The sequence below is a fragment of the Papaver somniferum genome, chromosome 11, assembly GCF_003573695.1.
Source record: "Papaver somniferum cultivar HN1 chromosome 11, ASM357369v1, whole genome shotgun sequence".
NCBI lineage: Eukaryota > Viridiplantae > Streptophyta > Magnoliopsida > Ranunculales > Papaveraceae > Papaver > Papaver somniferum.
In genome coordinates, this window is record NC_039368.1 from 104059815 (window position 1) to 104078598 (window position 18784).

The window sequence follows — 18784 nt, forward strand, 5'->3', positions numbered from 1 at the left end:
ATAATGTACGCCCGATAGGGCGTTGGTAAAGACAACGCGCGAAATAGGGCGTTCATATACTTAACGCCCCACTTTCACAATTTATGAAACTTGCATGGGGCGGGCTTTATACCTCCGCCCTTTTTTTTTTTTTTTGTTTCTGAAGCGTATACTATACCAACGCCCCACTCGCGCGTTATCTTTACCAACGCCCCACTCGGGCGTTATCTTTACCAACGCCTGATCCCAGGCGTAATGTTTATCAACGCGCGACCAAATATACTCTTTTCCCACTACGCCACATGACGGACTAAACCCAAATTTGGTCTTTTTTTTTTAGTCTTTGGTCTTTGGTTATACTCGCACCACTGTGGACGCTCTAAGACCATTGACCATTTTCCTCTTGGGCTTTACCATTATGCGTGCTCTTTTCTTCTGCCACAATGAACGTGCTCTTGGGCCTTACCATATGCATGGTCTTTTCCGGCACAATGAACAGTTCCTTAATTATTATGGCAATCAATCTTTTTCCAGATGATGCACCAATTCTGAACAATTTATTCTATCTTCTATGATTAGAAGTAGCTCGTGAAAGCTTGCAGTCTATCTGCTTTTATCCCTAAAAGGCAGATTGTTGATAATATAGAGATTGCCCATGAAATGTTGCATAGCATGAAAAAAAGTAAATCAACGAAGGGGTATTTTGCGTTAAAACTTGATCTTTCTAAAGCGTATGACAAAGTAGAATGGAATTTTGTAATTCATCTATTTAGGAAGTTTGGCTTTAGTCAAAAGTGGTGTGACTTGATTTTTGAGTGCATATCTACAGTGAAATCGACTGTTATATTGAATGATGTTCTTGGAATACAATTTTGTCCTTCGAGGGGTCTCCGACAAGGAGATCCATTATCTCCGTACTTGTTTATTACTGCTTTGGAAGGTCTGTCTAGATTATTCTTACATAAACAATTTTCAGGGGTTAAAATCAATAAGAATTGTCCTGTGATTTCGCATTTGTTATTTGCGGACGATTGTTTCATTTTCAGTAAGGCCGATATTGGTGAGATTAGGAAACTAATGCAGATTCTTGACATTTTTACCAGTTCCTCTGGTCAGAACATCAATTATCATAAGTCTGGTGTGTATTTTAATAAGAAAGTGCATCATAAGCATGAAAAAAATCATTGCAAGAATTCTGCGAGTCCAAAGAATTTCAAAAGACGAGAAATATCTAGGAACCCCTCTTTTCTTTAATAGGAAAAATGCTTTAAATTTTGAACCTCTTCTAGATAGAGCATATAAATCTTTGAGTGGTTGGAAGGCAAAAAAAATTTCGCAAGCTGGTAGAACGGTGTTAATTAACTCTACTCTTTCCGCTTATCCTTGCTATCAAACGGAATGTTTTGCATTTCCCAAATCTGTGTTAGATGGGATAGATAAGATGCAGAGAGATTTTTGGTGGGGCAAGAACAACCCTAAGAAGGCTTATTATCCTAAGGCGTGGAGTAATATTAGCACATCTAAGGCTAGTGGAGGTGTTGGGATTAGGAATCCTCATTGATTGAATATATCTCTACTTTCTAAACCGTCTTGGAGGCTTGTTAACAACTCTGATGATCTACGGGTCAGACTTCTTAAGGGAAAATATTTTCCTAGGTCACATCCATTTCATAAAAGTAGAGATAAATGTGTGTCTTGGATTTGGACCAGTATTAGAAAAGGAATTGCAATCGTTAAAAATAACAGTATTTGGGAAGTGGGAGATGGTAGGAGTATCAAAATAGCTTGTGATAATTGGGTTCCAAATGTGGGTATTCTCAACAACTGGAATCATGAGGAAATCAAATATGTTTCTGATCTTATTGATGAAAATGGATTTTGGAATGTGGATTTGATAGATTCTGTTTTCTAAGCTGAAATTGCCAATAGAGTAAAGTCTATATATGTTAATGTGAACAACCATGATAGACTGAGATGGAACGGAACCAAAAATGGGGAATTCACCACTAAGTCAAAGTCATCCTATAAAATCATTTCAAATGAACAACATCTAAATACGGATAAGTTCTGGCTTAAAAATGGCATATGAAAAATTTACCTAGAATTGCTATGTTTTTTTGGAAATTGGCTGCTGATGTTATTCCTTTGAAGGCCAAAATGAATAGTGTTTTGAATCATGTAGATCCATACTGTGTTATGTGCAATAACTTCCATTTGGAAACTTCTCAACATATGTTTCATTCATGTAATTTCATTAGGGCTGTGTGGTTTGGATTGGGAATACAAATGCCTAGTTACAATAATGATTTTTTAAATTGGATAAGATCTTGGTTTGTTTCCCCTCTAAACGAGTGGAAGGAAATTTTCAGCATAATCTGTTGGCACATTTGGAAGTATAGAAACTCTGTTGTTTTTAACAAGGTTAAGCCAAATCCTGTCGAGTGTATTGCATTGATTAAAAAATCTATTAGAGATTGGGAAACCACTTATGGAAGAAAAGATGTGCAACACCATTTACGAAATAGTAAATTTCATTCCTATACAGGTGGTCCAGAGGAATGGAAAGACAACGTCTTCTATATTAATGCTTCATTTGAAGAGTTTGATGGCTCGTATGGGATTGGTTTAACATATTGGTTAGATAATAGATTAACTGACATAAGAGTTTTTTCAGGATGGACTACAGGAACAACTGAACCAGAAGCCACAGCGATGCAGAAATGTATGGAGTGGGCTGTGGAGAAAAAGATACAAAACATAAAAATCCGAACGGACTGTGAGAATGTTGTTTCCTTTTTAAACAACAGGCCATCTACCTGCGAATGGAGAACAATGAGAATTCTGAAGGATGTGCTATCTTTTTTAGATGATAACAATAATGTTGATATTGGATATACTAGTAGAGACTACACAAGAGCGGCTGACCAATTGGACAGATGGAGTAGAGTAAAAAAAATCTCTTTTGTGAGAAATGATTTTCTTCATAATGTTGTAAAATGTAAGGTGCTACATGGGATTATAAATGGTGAAAACATAATGATGTACAACCCTTGATCTTAATATAATTTTCTTCTTATTAAAAAAGAAGAAGTTTGCAGTCTATCCACACTGGTGTTACCCACAATCATGGCCCTAATAGGGGTGTTCACTTGCTTGGGAGTATACCATTTCAAAGGTATAAGATGTTTTGTCTTATATAGGATTCGGGACACCCCCAGATAATAAGTACCCCATATTACAGTAAAACCTTTGGATAAGAATATCACAGGTAGACCAGAATCGGTGTATGAGATCATTGTACTTACTAAACAGGCGGTGACCTTATGGAGTTGCGATAAGGATACTTTCAAGATGATAACTGTAATCAAATTTTGCATAACTGGGAACTGGTAATTCATTTTTAAGCATCATTTTTGGGATGTGCAGTTATTAATTCAGTGTCTCACTCATGTCTGGTAGTCATTGTATTGATTCAGACTTCTCTTGGCAGTGAAGTAGGTTTAGAATGACATTCTTAGAACCGTGAAACTATTACTGCAATGTTTCTTGGAACTGGTTTTGCAGTTAGATCTTTCTTTGCAAACACAATCACTGTTTTTGGTGATCTGTAATCCAAGTAGGTTACTGAGATTGGCGCCTGCAACATTCGTTCTTATTTTTTTTATCTCTCCAGTGTATTTCAGAATGTTGCAGGATTTGTACTCCCACCACAAAATGCTACATTCTCTGTGTTTTGGTCTGAAGTCTCTGTGCATACAATCCTAGAGCGGAGTTTGGTGTTTCTTTGATTTTACAGCTGCAGTGTATTGCAGTTTACCCGTATAGGTTGGCAGTGTAGCGTTTTCTTCTGCAGATTTTTCATTTTATTTTCCAATCCAAACCTTGTCTGTTGGATACTTGGTTTCGTACTAGCTGCAACTTGTACTTAGGCTTGGTCTATCTCTTTCAATATAACTTTTCACTTTCGGAAAAAAAAAGAATATCCTAAGGATCACGAAAATAAAATCTTATACGAGAGTTATTCTTATACAGAGGTCTACCTTGAATAAACCAAAAGAAAATTTTTCATACATGTACTTGAAAAAATACATACATAAACATAAAATGTATCTAGGTAAATATAAACTCAACTATGACACCGAAAATTGTCAAATGAAATCATATAAGTGAAAGATATTTGTATTAAGTTATGCACAAAAAAGCAAATTAAAGATTCCACTTGGAAGAAAAATGATCTTGTAAAATGGTTACAAGAATCCCTTCTTCTTAAACTTTGATATATGACAAGACCTATGTTATTTATATTATATTATCAATTATTCTTATGTGGAGGTAGGATCCTTAAGACGGAACTGGATAAAATTATCACTTATTCCAATATGGAGTTTATGTTGAATATTTAGTAGTGAAATTTAATGTTTGGGTAGTTAGTTTGCCAGAGGTTATATTTAAAACTTGTTGACTTTCAAATCTTTTGTGTCCGACAACACGTTTTCCATTCCTTTGTAAATACATATCCTCATTTGTGAGGTAAATGATATACAACAATTGATTTTAATACCTTAAGTTTGAGTTGGTATCAGAGCTCTCATGGTAGAGCTGAGTGCTTCTATGGAGTTGAGTGTTTTTTTTAGAATGAGTGCTTCTTGCTTCAATCGATCAACATTCCGTTATCATTCTGCTGCGATTTTATTTGTGAAGTTTGTTTATCGTAACCCTGCTAATTGAGACTTCATAGTTTTATCATTTAAACGTTGATTATTTCTTTAAGAGAAATTTGTTCTTATTGCTGTAATTATCTCTTGCAATATGTTTGCAACTTTTCTGGATCCATTTGCATTTTCTCAGTTAATTTGATTTAATGGCTATTGGTAATGAATCTGGTGTTATTATTACACCTGTAATGAATAATATTTCTTTACAAGAGGCCACTACGAATCCCTGTGGTGTAAAATTGAATGATAAAATTTTTACTCTTTGGTTTCAAATTGTAACTATTGTTTGTCTCAAGTACATGCAAAAATGGATATTTAACCGGTTCCACCCCACAACCCACTTTAGGAGAACATGCATATGATGATTGGTTTATAAAAAATTCTTTTGTAAAAGGTTTGATTGTTGGTGCCATGGAACTGTAATAAATGAATGTATTTATCCGTTTGCCTACAACGAAAGATGTTTGGGATGCCGTGAAACATCGATACTATGAAGGAGATGATAAATCAATCATTTACGACTTATCTCGTAAAGTTATGGCAACAAAAAAAACAAGTCCATCGATGGCTACCTTTTTTTATGATCTTACAATTATTTGGAAAGAGCTTGATCATCGTAAACCAATTACTTTTACCTAAGCAGATGTAATAAAAATTCGCAAAGCAGAAATCGATGAAGAGCGAGTTTATTTATTTCTTGCTGGTCTTGATGATGCTTATGATTCTATGAGAGGAGAAATACTTCGTAGTACTCCACTTCCTGGACCAGAAACGGCTTCTTCTATTGTAAGACATGAGCAACAACATCGTGGCACTATGAAAACTCAAGTGGTTTCCCCTCAAATATCTATGACAATCAACATATCTAGGAATACTTTGTTTCCCAACAATTCTCCTCAACAAACATAAGTGAAAAATGTATTTATTATGGAAATGGTAAGCGCACCATCGAAAAATGCTTCAAGAATTGGTTATCCTGAATGGTGGAATACTCGATCAAAAACAGAGAAAGGAAAAGGAAATGCAACTATTTTTTCTACTTAGATGATAGCGCAAGGAAAAAAAATTACTCCAGAAGTTGATGAACTTACTTCGAGTGCATACCATCTCACTCTCCAAGAGTCAGGTAATATTGGCCTAACTCTAATAGATCCTAACTCAAATAAAGATCATGGTTGGATTCTTGACTCTGGTGGAACTAATCATATGATATTTGAAGCTTCTGTCTTGAAATACGTGTGTACTCCTAATTTTTTAACCGTTTATAATGCCAATGGTTTTCCATATCCGGTTTCCAGAGCTGGGAGATGATTTGAATTTGAAAAGACGAGGGTACCCAAATATACCTCAATCTAAAACTTTTCCTACCTATAAGTCCTTTCTCCGAAAGTGATTTTCTATGGACTGAGTCGAGAAAATGCAACTAATCGGTTCACACTTCGTGTGATCGTCTATGGATACGAGATCGAGAAACTACAACAACGAAGTATGTTTACTTGATAAAAAGGTTCGGACTTAACCAAACTCAATATGATTCACTTATCAAGTAAATAAGAATTAACGTTTGTGTGATTTACTTTAATTATAGTAAAACAATTATAATGCGGAAAATAAAAGTAAATGACACAACAAGATTTTTTTAACGAGGAAAACCGCAAATGCAGAAAAACCCCAGGACCTTGTCCAGAATTGAATACTCTCAGGATTAAGCCGCTACAAAAAATTACACCTAACTTCGTACAATTAAGACCAAGCAACTAAACCTATAGTTCACCTAGTTCTGTTTGTATTCCCACGCCTCCAGCTTATAAATAAGTCACGTACTTGGAACAATTCCTTTGGTTCGTATTCCAAACAGTAAAGGAACAAAAAATCTGTTTGGTATCAACTCTCTTCAACCAAGTGATATGAGTCAGACAAAGGATCTTCTGTTTATCTTAACATAAAATCCTTCGTCAGGTCCTTAGATCAATCTTATGTTCAATTACCAAAGTAATCGTTAAGATTTTTCGATCAACACTCTTAATCCAAAGAATTGTGTTGATGCCGATCTACTCAATTAATCAATCCAATTCTATCACAAGGATAAAACGGATTATTAATTGGATCCTCTTTTTATCGAAACAAGTATTGTGCACCCTAAAAATTATGAACCCACAAATCAGAAATCTTCAATATCTTCTTCGTCTTCAAATCTTCTTAGATCTTCAATAAACACCTGCACACAATCACTTGAATCACTTGTGATCAATCACGCACAGAACGGAGTCTGTTAACAATGGATTATCACAAGATCGTCTTTAGAACTACAAACAGTCTAAAGATCCCTGTCGAAAATATGAACTAGTTTGAGTGAATCTTATATCAAAAGAGAAGATCCTCAATCATAAACAAACTAGGTGCAATCAAAGTTCAACCACCGTTAGTCAACAAATCAATGTAAACAAAGGATAAACCGCAATTATATAGTTTCCCACCAAGTCATAGAGCTTCTCAATCCCAAAGAAGACTTTAAACTGAGAGGTGATGTGATTTGTAGATAGTGGTAAAAAGTGGTTCGATTCTCATACTTGTGAAGGATATTAATTAGACTTAAATTCTAATACTAAAATAGAAAACTCACTAAAAATTATAGCAAACTCAATCAAAGATGATATCAATACTAAAAGAAACACTGAGGCTAAGATTCCACTATTTTCCAAATTCAAAGTGATTAAATCAATACTTATATTTGTGCAATTTTCTTGTTTAATTTGATTCTAAAATATTGCAACAAGTATATTTTCAAAAGTAATAATTGTAAATACCAAGTATGAAGCATCAAAAGTCTTAAAACTAAGCATACTCCATAAAAATAGATCACAATCACTCAAATAAAAATCATATTCAATAATAGTTCAAGGAAAATAATCATATAATTATTGCAAATAAAAAGATAAAAGAGAATATACCACTTTTTGTTGGAAAAATAGCTTCCTCTATCGCCTCAGCAATGGGGTTTAGCTCCTCATATTAATCATGATCTCAAAATATGTGTTTGTTGCTCAAAAGATGATTAAAAGAGTGAAAAGTAATAACACAGACTGTTTGCAACAGTGCATTGGTGTTGCAAAACAGCTGTTACAATGGAACTGTTACAGTAAAACTGTTGCTTTGTCGCTGATTTTAAGACCCTAGAATAAGACTGCCCTGAACAGTTTAATGTTCTTCTGCTGTTAAACAACGACACTTTTCTGCGACTGTCTACCGAGCGTCAATGTTCTTCGCGTTCTTCTTCTTCAGCAGCAGCAGCAGCAGAAACAGAGTTTGGTAAAGCTTTGATTTCTTCTTCTCTGGATCTCCTTAGGTTCCCAAACTCTCGACACCTCTTCTATATGACCCAAGACATCTATTTATATCAAAAATACCGATTAGATCTCTCCCAAATCTTCCAAAATCTCTTTCCTTCTCTTCACGACCAAGTTGCGGCAATTTCTTGTTTTAGGATTTATACGCGTTTCTGAGCTTTCCTTTTTATTCTAAACTCTTCCTTAGATAGATACAAATCTTTGGGAAGGTTTATAGCGTTTTAATCTCTCTAAAATTCCCTAAAATAGATCACGCACGTGACTTTCCATATTTTTTGCTGTGAGAAAAATCCGTCGATTGAGCCCAATCTAATCGATTTAAACACCCATATCAGATTCCTAGACCCATAAGGAGTCTATCCTATGAAAATCAGAGGTTTAATCGACCTCAAACTCCTCCAAATCACGATTGCCAAAACTGTTCTTTAACTGCATTTTTTTCCCGCCAAAAACCTGGTTTTTGAATGTTGAAGATGGTTGCCCATTATCCAGAGTAGGGGTGCGATTAGCAACTGCCTGGAAATGGGATGCCCCTTAGTAATTAGGTTACCCCTTATCCAAAGTGAGAGTCCGAATAGCAAATGTCCTCCGGGTTTTTTCCGACAACTTTTCGAGCCAATTATTTCCAAAAATGTTTATTAGCCAAAAATACCTAAAAACAAATAAAACACCATAATAAGTACAAAAATGAGCCCTAACAACATATAGAATCGAGAAAAATCGGACACAAAAATGTGTCTATCAAATACCCCCAAACCTATTATTTGCTAGTCCTCGAGCAAAAATAAAATAGAAATAAAATCCTAACTCACTGTCGCATGCATCGTCGATTGCATTTAGCGTATACAATAAGCCTTTAAACCCCTATGTGTCCCTAGTGGCGGAGTGTTGTCTCCGGAGGGCTTACCAGAGGTATACCCACAAAACCTTTTTACTCCAGACCCTAGCTATCTACACAGAACCTTGGAAGGCACTAAAGAATCTCCTTGGTTGGCATACTTATTGACTACAGGAGGAAGTACCCTGATGCGAAATTCCAATTGTTGTACACGAGTTTTCACTCAAGCATACTAAAGTTCATATGAAGTGACAGAGCTCTACTCAGATAGTCGCACTATGGACATCAATATCCGGAGTCAAAACTAATCACATGGATAGATCAAGAAGATGTATATAGAAAAACATAGATGGTTTTGATGTTTACTAGGTGAACGGTGTTTCTCATATCTGTTTGAAGGCCTCCGCCAAAATGAACCTATCCTAATTGACTGGGATACTAGTCTAACTAATATCAACACACTGGCATATACAAGGGAACCAGTGATTGATAATCTTAACTCTAGGTCAACACAACTGGCATATACAAGGGTTCCAGTGGTCGACTTTATTGAATTTATTCCAGTTGGTCTGATGGTCTGGCCTCTCTTTTTTTTTTTTTTGGTATCTCAATCACTCTAATTCACTCTAGCATTGGTAACAACTTGAATCGTGAGCCCCACCTAATCACTTAGAGAAACATAGTTTAAAAACAAAACAAAATAAAAACAGAAGTGAAAAGGACTCAACGAGATATGGTGAAACTATCATGTTATTTCTAACACCTGAGCTTTGTGCTTTTATGAATAGACTCTTTAGATGTTGTCATCTAGTCAGATTGGTTCCTCAACTCCGACAACCAAAATGCTTCCATCCACTTAGATTAGTGCCATCCTTAATAGGGATAAATTTCTGGGATCTGGAGTTTATTTATTGCAACGAAAAGGTAACAAAAAGTTCTACCCCACCCCCAAACTTAAATCTAACATTGTCCTTAATGTTTTTAATCAAAGAACTGTACCAAAAATATAAGTAACAAGAGGAAATAGTAAAGAGAGAAGTCGGAAAGATAGTACCTGGGTGAAGTGTAACCAAAAACCTACAAAAATATTATACAACATACAAAATCTCCAGAGGGACCTCCTTAACATCACCTGTAGGAAAAGGCTCTAAAAAGGGCTTCAATCGCTGACCGTTAACCTTCGAAGAACTACTACCATCTGGTGTCTCAATCTCAACAGCGCCATGAGGAAAAACAGTACAGACCACAAAAGGACAGGTCCACCGAGAGCGCAGCTTCCCGGGGAATAGATGCAAACGAGTGTCATACAGAAGAACTTTTTGACCTGGAGAAAATAACTTTCATAAAATATTCCTATCATGCACAAGTTTAATTTTGTTCTTATACTCCTTAGCACTATCGTATGCATCTCTACGAATCTCGTCCAACTCATTGAGCTGGAGCTTTCTTTGAGCTCCTGCCTTGTCAAGTGAAAAGTGTAAGTTCTTAATAGCCCAATAGGCTCGATGCTCTAACTCAATAGGCAGGTGACATGCCTTCCCAAACACTAAACGATAAGGTGAAATTCCAATGGTTGTCTTAAACGCAGTACGGTAAGCCCATAAGGCATCAGTAAGCCTCGACGACCAGTCTTTCCTATTTGGATTAACTGTTTTCTCTAGAATACGTTTAATTTCCCTATTGGAAACCTCTACCTGACCACTAGTCTGAGGGTGATATGGGGTTGCTACTTTATGGGTAATACCGTATTGTTTCATTAAAAGAGAAAACAGTCTATTACAAAAGTGTGAACCTCCATTACTAATTATAGCTCACGGCGTACCAAAACGTGTAAGTATATTCTCTTTCAAAAACTGGACTACGACCCTGTGGTCATTCTTTCTACACGGAACCGCCTCAACCCACTTAGACACATAGTCTACAGCGACAAGTATGTAAAGATAACCAAACGAAATAGGAAATGGACCCATAAAATCAATTCCCCACACATCAAAGACCTCAATCACTAAAATAGGGTTCAAAGGCATCATATTTCTACGGGAAATGGTTCCTAACTTCTGGCAACGCTCATAAGAAACACAATGACTATGGGAATCTTTAAACAACGAAGGCCAGTAAAATCCACACTGCAAAATCTTAGCAGCAGTCTTCTTAGCACTAAAATGACCCCCACATGCATGTTCATGGCAAAAGGAGATAATACTAGACTGGTCACTCTCAGATACACATCTCCTAATAATCTGGTCCGGACAATACTTAAACAGATAAGGATCGTCCCAAAAGAAATGCTTAACCTCGGCTAAAAACCTAGAACGATCTTGCTTATCCCAATGTTGAGGGGTTCGACCAGTAACAAGATAATTCACTATATTTGCATACCAAGGTGATTGGAAAACAGAGAACAATTTTTCATCAGGAAAGCTATCCCTTATAGGAAGGGAATCACTAGGGGAACTAACAACTAGCCTAGACAAGTGATCTGCTACTACATTTTCTGCACCCTTTTTGTATCTAATGTCTGGGGAAAATTCCTGTAACAATAGGATCCATCTAATCAATCTAGGTTTGGTATCCTTCTTAGATAAAATGTATTTTAAAGCAGCATGATCTGTATAGATTATGATCTTAGAACCTAATAGGTAGGACCTAAACTTATCCAAGGAAAAAACGATTTCTAAAAGTTCCTTCTCGGTAGTTGTGTAGTTCATTTGGACATCATTCAGAGTTTTGCTAGCATAATAAATCACATGAAGTAATTTGTTTTCTCGTTGTCCTAAAACGACGCCTATAGCATAATGTGAAGAATCACACATAATCTCAAAGGGTAGGTTCCAGTTAGGTGCCTGGACTATCGGGGCAGTAGTGAGTAAAGTTTAAGCTTCTGAAAAGCCTCTAAACAAGCATCATCAAAGATAAACTTAACATCTTTTGCAAGAAAATTGCAAAGAGGTCTAAAAATCAAGCTAAAATCCTTAATGAATCGACGGTAAAAACCTGCATGCCCTAGGAATGACCTAATATCTTTTACGGTTTTTGGGACCTGTAAAGTCTTAATAAGGTCAACTTTGGCTTTGTCTACCTCTATACCCTTCGAAGAGACGATGTGCCCTAATACAATTCCTGATTTAACCATGAAATGGCATTTTTCCCAATTAAGCACTAACTTTTTTTCCTTACACCTAGTCAACACTAATGTCAAATGATGCAAGCACTCATCGAAAGATGAACCAAATACTGAAAAATCATCCATAAAGACTTCTAAGAACCGTTCTACCATATCAGAAAATATGCTCATCATACAACGCTGAAAAGTTGCAGGGGCATTACATAGCCCGAAAGGCATGCGTCTATACGTAAAGGTACCAAAGGGACATGTAAAAGTGGTTTTCTCTTGGTCTTCTGGGGCAATAACGATCTGATTATAACCGGAGTATCCATCTAAGAAGCAATAGTGACTATGTCCAGCTAATCGCTCTAGCATTTGGTCGATAAAAGGAAGGGGAAAGTGATCCTTCCTTGTGACTTTGTTCAATTTCCTATAGTCAATACACACACGCCATCCCGTGGTCACTCGGGTTGGGATCAATTCATTATTATCATTCTGGACTACAGTGATACCTGATTTCTTGGGGACAACCTGAACAGGGATGACCCACTTACTGTCTGAAATTGGGTAAATAATACCCGCATCTAACAACTTAAGCACCTCTTTTCGAACTACCTCTTTCATGTTAGGGTTCAGTCGACGTTGCATCTCCCTAGAAGGTTTGGAGTCTTCCTATAAATGAATCTGATGCATACACACTAGGGCTGTCAATGGGTACCCATTACCCGGAACCGGATCCGATAGACTTGGGTCCGGTTCCGGGTCCTAAAGTTGGACCCATTAGCAACTTAGGACCCGACGGATAATTACCCGATTTGACCCGAATCTAAACGGGTCCAAACGGGTAATACCCGTTGGGTATCCGCGGGTATTGGGTACCCGTTTATTCATACTTTTATTCATGTTTTTGCTAGTTTTAGCTTTGATATTTTACTCGTTTTAAATTTTTCTCTTACATTTAATCATTTTTAGTACATTAATAAGAAATAATAATAAATTTTATAAAAGTTATTTAAATCCAAGACAAAAAGAGACAAATATTAAGTTTTTGAGGTTTTTTTAATAGTTTTCTTAAGACCCAATGGGTACCCGGGACCGGAGGGTACCCGAGTATTTAAACGGGTCCGGTTCTGGGTCCACAAGTGTAGGAACCGGACCCGGAACCGTTAGGACCCGAATCCGACCTTTATAAGTAGGGTCCGGGTCTAGTGATACCCGGGAGGACCCGGACCCGTTGACACCTCTAATACACACAGTAGGACTTATACCCTTAATGTCTTCTATAGTCCACCCTAAAGCTTACTTATTGTCTTGAAGTACATTTACTAGCCTACTTTCCTGATCACTATCCAAATTGGAAGCTACAATTACAGGTAAAGTCTCAGATGGGCCTAAAAACACATACTTTAGAGTATCGGGTAGTGGTTTAAGGTCCAACTTTGGGGGCTCTTCTAAATAAGGAATTAGGGTGGTCTCAGAAACTGGTAACGGTTCAAACCTAGCTTTCCATCTATCAGTGTCTAACACAGGGGTAGAATCTAATAGAGCATTCACCTGTTCAATAGTGCTATTGTCGTCAAAATCTAAACCAAAATGGGATAGACAATTTTCTAATGGGTCTTCAGGCAAGATGTTTGGTAATGACTCCTGAACTAAGGCTTCTATCATGCTCACCTCCTCAACACATGTGTCATCTAGATCATGAGGTTGCTTACTGACATTAAAAATGTTCATATACATAGTCATATTTCCAAAAGATAAACTCATCGCACCATTTCGACAGTTAATGATCGCATTAGACGTAGCTAAAAATGGGAGACCTAAAATCACAGGTATCTGGTTCTCTGGGTCAGGGACAGGTTGGGTATCTAGGACCACGAAATCCACTGGATAAATAAACTTGTCGACCTCAATAATAACATCCTCGATAACACCTCGAGGGATTTTAACAGACCTATCAACTAACTGCAGTGTCATCTGAGTAGATTTCATTTCACCAAGTCCTAGCTGTAAGTATACATGGAATGGCAGTAAGTTCACACTGGCTCCTAAGTCAAGTAAAGCTTTTTCTACCCGGAAGTTACCTATTGTGCAAGCAATGGTAGGAGAACCTGGGTCTTTGTACTTTGGAGTTGTGGTGTTCTGAATGATTGAACTTACGTGACTAGCTAAAAAGGCTTTCTTATGGACGCTAAGTTTTCGCTTTCACGTACACATATCCTTAAGGAACTTGTCATAAGCAGGAATTTGCCTAATTGCATCTAATAAGGGAAGGTTTATGATAACTTGCTTAAAAACCTCCACTATGTCATTAAAGTTCGATTCCTTCTTTGTTGGTACTAATAGCTGAGGAAATGGGGATCTAGGCCTAAAATCAGACCTTTCAGGAACCGAATTCACATCATCAGAAACTTTATCAGTCTCTTCAGCTACTGGTCCTGAGAGGTGAGATCCTGAGGGGTGAACTACAGTATGTTCACTATCGGGAATGGTTACCTTATTTTCTACAACTCTACCACTTCTAAGGGTTCTAACAGCATTCAATTTATTCGATGGTTTTGCACCTAATTCATGAACTCCTCTAGGGTTGGGTTGTGTTTGTCTAGGAAACTTACCTTTTTCTCTCAAAGAATTACTTATCAGACCAACCTGGGTTTTTAACTCGGAAATAGCCTGACTATTTTCTTGTCCTATCCTGTTACTAGCTTGTAGAATCTGTTCTACGGATAACTGGAATTTTGCAGTTTGCTGAGTTAACAAGGAGAGAGATTTCTCTAAACGTAGGATTTTCTTATCTGACTGATTCTGAAACTGAGCTAGTCCTGAAGGATTCTTAGTATAGCCAAAACCTGGGGGAGCATTAGAATTACTAAACTGACATTGACTTTGGCCCTTAGACCACGAAAGGTTCGGATGGTTTCTCTAACCAGGATTATAGGTTTCTGAATATGGGTCAATCTTTTGACGGTTATCAAATCTAGTGTTATTATAAAGAGCATTGGCCTGCTCTTCAATATTCTGGCCTTCCCAAAAAGGCTCCACTTTACCACTAGTCTGGTCCACTTCTAAGGCTTCTAACCTTTTTGATGTAGCAGCAATTTTGTCATCTGATTCATAGACTCCTTCTACCCTATTAACGTTTCCTCTACTTAAAAGAATTGTTTTCTGGGGTGCGCTACTATTTTCCCATTGCTGGGTTTTTTCGGCGATTTCATTAAAAAATTCCATCGCCGCATCAAAAGTTGGTTTTCAAATCCACCAGTGCATAGAGACTCAACCATGGTCGTTGTGGAATAATCTAAACCCTCATAAAGGATCTGAACTAGCCTAACCTTTTCTAAACCATGATGAGGACACTGGGATAATAAATCATTGAACCTTTCCAAATACCTATATAAAGATTCTCCCTCTTGTTGTGAAAATGTGCATATTTGCGTCCTAATAGACGATGTTTTGTGCCTGGGGAAAAACTTATTAAAAAAGGCAGATGTAAGTTGTTCATATGTCTCAACTGACTCGGAGTCCAAACTATACAGCCATGACTTGGCCTTATCTTTCAGGGAAAATGGGAATAACCTAAGTTTCAAAGCATCATCATCTAAGCCTCTAATTCTTAGAGTACTACAAATTTCCTCAAAATCCCTAACATGGTAATAAGGGTTTTCATTTTCTTTCCCTAAAAAGATTGGGAGCATCTGTAAGGTCCCAGGTTTCAGTTCATAGGGTTCCTCCGTTTCAGCTAACTTAATACACGAAGGACGGGTAGTCCTAGTTGGATTCAAAAAAGCTTTCAAAGTTGTCATTTCTGGCGCTATCGGAGCAACAGGGATTCTCTCCTTAGTCAACGAACGTTCAAAAACAGACTCTTCAAAATCCGGACTTTCTAGATTAAGGTAATCGAGACGCTTCGAACTACTAGGTTTCTCTTTAACAAATCTACCTAGTGCGTCTCTTTTACATTCAGGCATACAATAGAATTTTCTAAATTGGAAGGGTAAGCAAACACAGATCAAGGCCGACTCAACCAAATCAAACCTATTGATTTCTAGCAAACAAAAAGCATGATGGCTCCACTTAGATTGTTTCTAGACCAGCTTCTAATCCTTCGAACGAGAATTCGTTACAATTTAAGAAAACCCCTCTGGAATCAATCCGAGTTAACGTAAGTTGAATAGAGGCGAGGGAATCTCGGTGGAGCTTTGATACCCAAGGCCTCACCGGTATTACAAGGCGGCGCAGTCATGCATTCAACTTACAGAAACCGTCAAAAACTTCGAAGTATGTTTAAAAGAGTAACCAATATTTTTCGAATGACTTTCCTGTTAAGCTCGTTACCCTATCGGTCTCGTTCTAGTCAAAATTTTAGGCTTAGGTTCGCTAGGTTACGTGTTCCTAAAGCGGGCAAAAAGAGAACGGTGATGAAATCCGAACCCTTATCTTGTATGGCCAGGCCTTGCCCTTTACTAGAAAAATAAATGTCCGTATTCAATCCTCAACATATATGCATACGAAGGAGTCCAGTAACTCGCTGACAGGGGATTCACGAGTGTTTAGAATCTTACCTCCCGTTCCAGATGGGGGATGAATCGGTTGTAGTCGACTCGGGCCACTGACTCCGATGTCTAGTGTACGAACCCAAGGTGCAGAGACAATATCGTAATTGTCCTCCTTCTCTACAAACAATTTATATTTAAAGTACCCTTCAGTACGGTAATAAAAAAAAATAATGTCCCAAAGTCCAAAAGTCCAAAAAAATAAAGAAAAATTACAAAAATAATAAACCCTAATACAGTTTTTTTTTTAAAATAAAATAAACAAACCCTAAACTAAATTGTCTAAAATAAAATTTTCTTCTTTTCTGTTCTTTTTGCTTTAATCTTTAGCTCCAAGTCTTTATGAAATCACCAAACTCTTTGGCTCAATTTTCTTTATGATCCAGAACCTGTAGACACAAGATAAATACCCAAAAACATAAAAAAGGACAAAAAAAATAAAAAAAATAAAAAATAAATCTAAAACCCTAAAAACAAGTCCGCGTCGGCGGCGCCAAAAATTGATGTGATTTGTAGATAGTGGTAAAAGTGGTTCGATTCTCAGACTTGTGAAGGATATTAATTAGACTTAAATTCTAATACAAAAATAGAAAACTCACTAAAAATTATAGCAAACTCAATCAAAGATGGTATCAAAACTAAAAGAAATACTAAGGCTAAGATTCCACTATTTTCCAAATTCAAAGTGATTAAATCAATACTTATATTTGTGCAATTTTCTTGTTTAATTTGATTCTAAAATATTGCAACAAGTAGATTTTCAAAAGTAATAATTGTAAATACCAAGTATGAAGCATCAAAAGTCTTAAAACTAAGCATACTCCATCAAAATAGATCACAATCACTCAAATAAAAATCATATTCAATAATAGTTCAAGGAAAATAATAAAAAGATAAAATAGAATATACCACTTTTTGTTGGGAAAATAGCCTCCTCTATCGCCTCAACAATGGGGTTTAGCTCCTCATATTAATCATGATCTCAAAATATGTGTTTGTTGCTCAAAAGATGATTAAAAGAGTAAAAAGTAATAACACAGACTGTTTGCAACAGTGTATTGGTGTTACAAAACAGCTGTTACAATGGAACTGTTACAGAAAAACTGTTGCTTTGTCGCTGATTTTTAGACCCTAGAATAAGACTGCCCTGAATAGTTTAATGTTCTTCAGCTGTTAAACAACCACACTTTTCTGCGACTGTCTACCGAGCGTCAATGTTCTTCGCGTTCTTCTTCTTCAGCAGCAGCAGCAGCAGAAACAGAGTTTGGTAAAGCTGTGATTTCTTCTTCTATGGCTCTCCTTAGGTTCCCAAACTCTCGAGACCTCTTCTATATGACCCAAGACATCTATTTATATCAGAAATACCGATTAAATCTCTCCCAAATCTTCCAAAATCTCTTCCCTTCTCTTCACGGCCAAGTTGCGGCAATTTCTTGTTTTAGGATTTCTACGTGTTTCTGAGCTTTCCTTTTTATTCTAAACTCTTCCTTAGATATATACAAATCTTTGGGAAGGTTTATAGCATTTTAATCTCTCTAAAATTCCCTAAAACAGGTCACACACGTGACTTTCCATATTTTCTGTTGTGAGAAAAATCCGTCGATTGAGCCCAATCTAATCGATTTAAACACCCATATCAGATTCCTAGACCCATAAGGAGTCTATCCTATGAAAATCAGAGGTTTAATCGACCTCAAACACCTCCAAATCACGATTGCCAAAACTGTTCTTTAACTGCATATCTTTTCCCGCCAAAAACCTGGTTTTTGAATGTTGAAGATGGTTGCCCCTTATCCAGAGTAGGGGTGCGATTAGCAACTGCCTGGAAATGGGATGCCCCTTAGTAATTAGGTTACCCCTTATCCAAAGTGAGAGTCCGAATAGCAAATGTCCTCCGGGTGCTTTCCGACAACTTTTCGAGCCAATTTTTTCCAAAAATGTTTATTGGCCAAAAATACCTACAAACAAATAAAATACCATAATAAGTACAAAAATGAGCCCTAACAACATATAGAATCGAGAAAAATCGGACACAAAAATGTGTCTATCAAGAGGCCGTAAGAGATTTCGCCTAGTTAGGTTACTCTCCTCTCCGAATAGGTGGCTTCACCAGTAGCAGCACAACAAGAGGTAGTTTGCTGTTATGAAGGATTAATTTGATAGAAATGAAAACTTCAAGTATCTATAGACTAGGAAGTTTGGACACCAAGAAATTTCCAAAACCAAAAATATTCTCAAGCTATTCA

The 18784-nt window shown here is 36.9% G+C and overlaps 1 protein-coding gene and 1 pseudogene across 1 annotated transcript; both read left to right on the forward strand.

Annotated features, from left to right (window-relative positions):
- Positions 1–2064: 2064 nt before the first annotated feature.
- On the forward strand, positions 2065–3033 carry LOC113324856. Its single transcript, XM_026573141.1, has one exon. The coding sequence runs from the start codon at positions 2065–2067 to the stop codon at positions 3031–3033; it is 969 nt and encodes a 322-aa protein (XP_026428926.1).
- Positions 3034–15324: 12291 nt separating this feature from the next.
- On the forward strand, positions 15325–15424 carry LOC113325547 (annotated as a pseudogene).
- The last annotated feature ends 3360 nt before the right edge of the window (positions 15425–18784 follow it).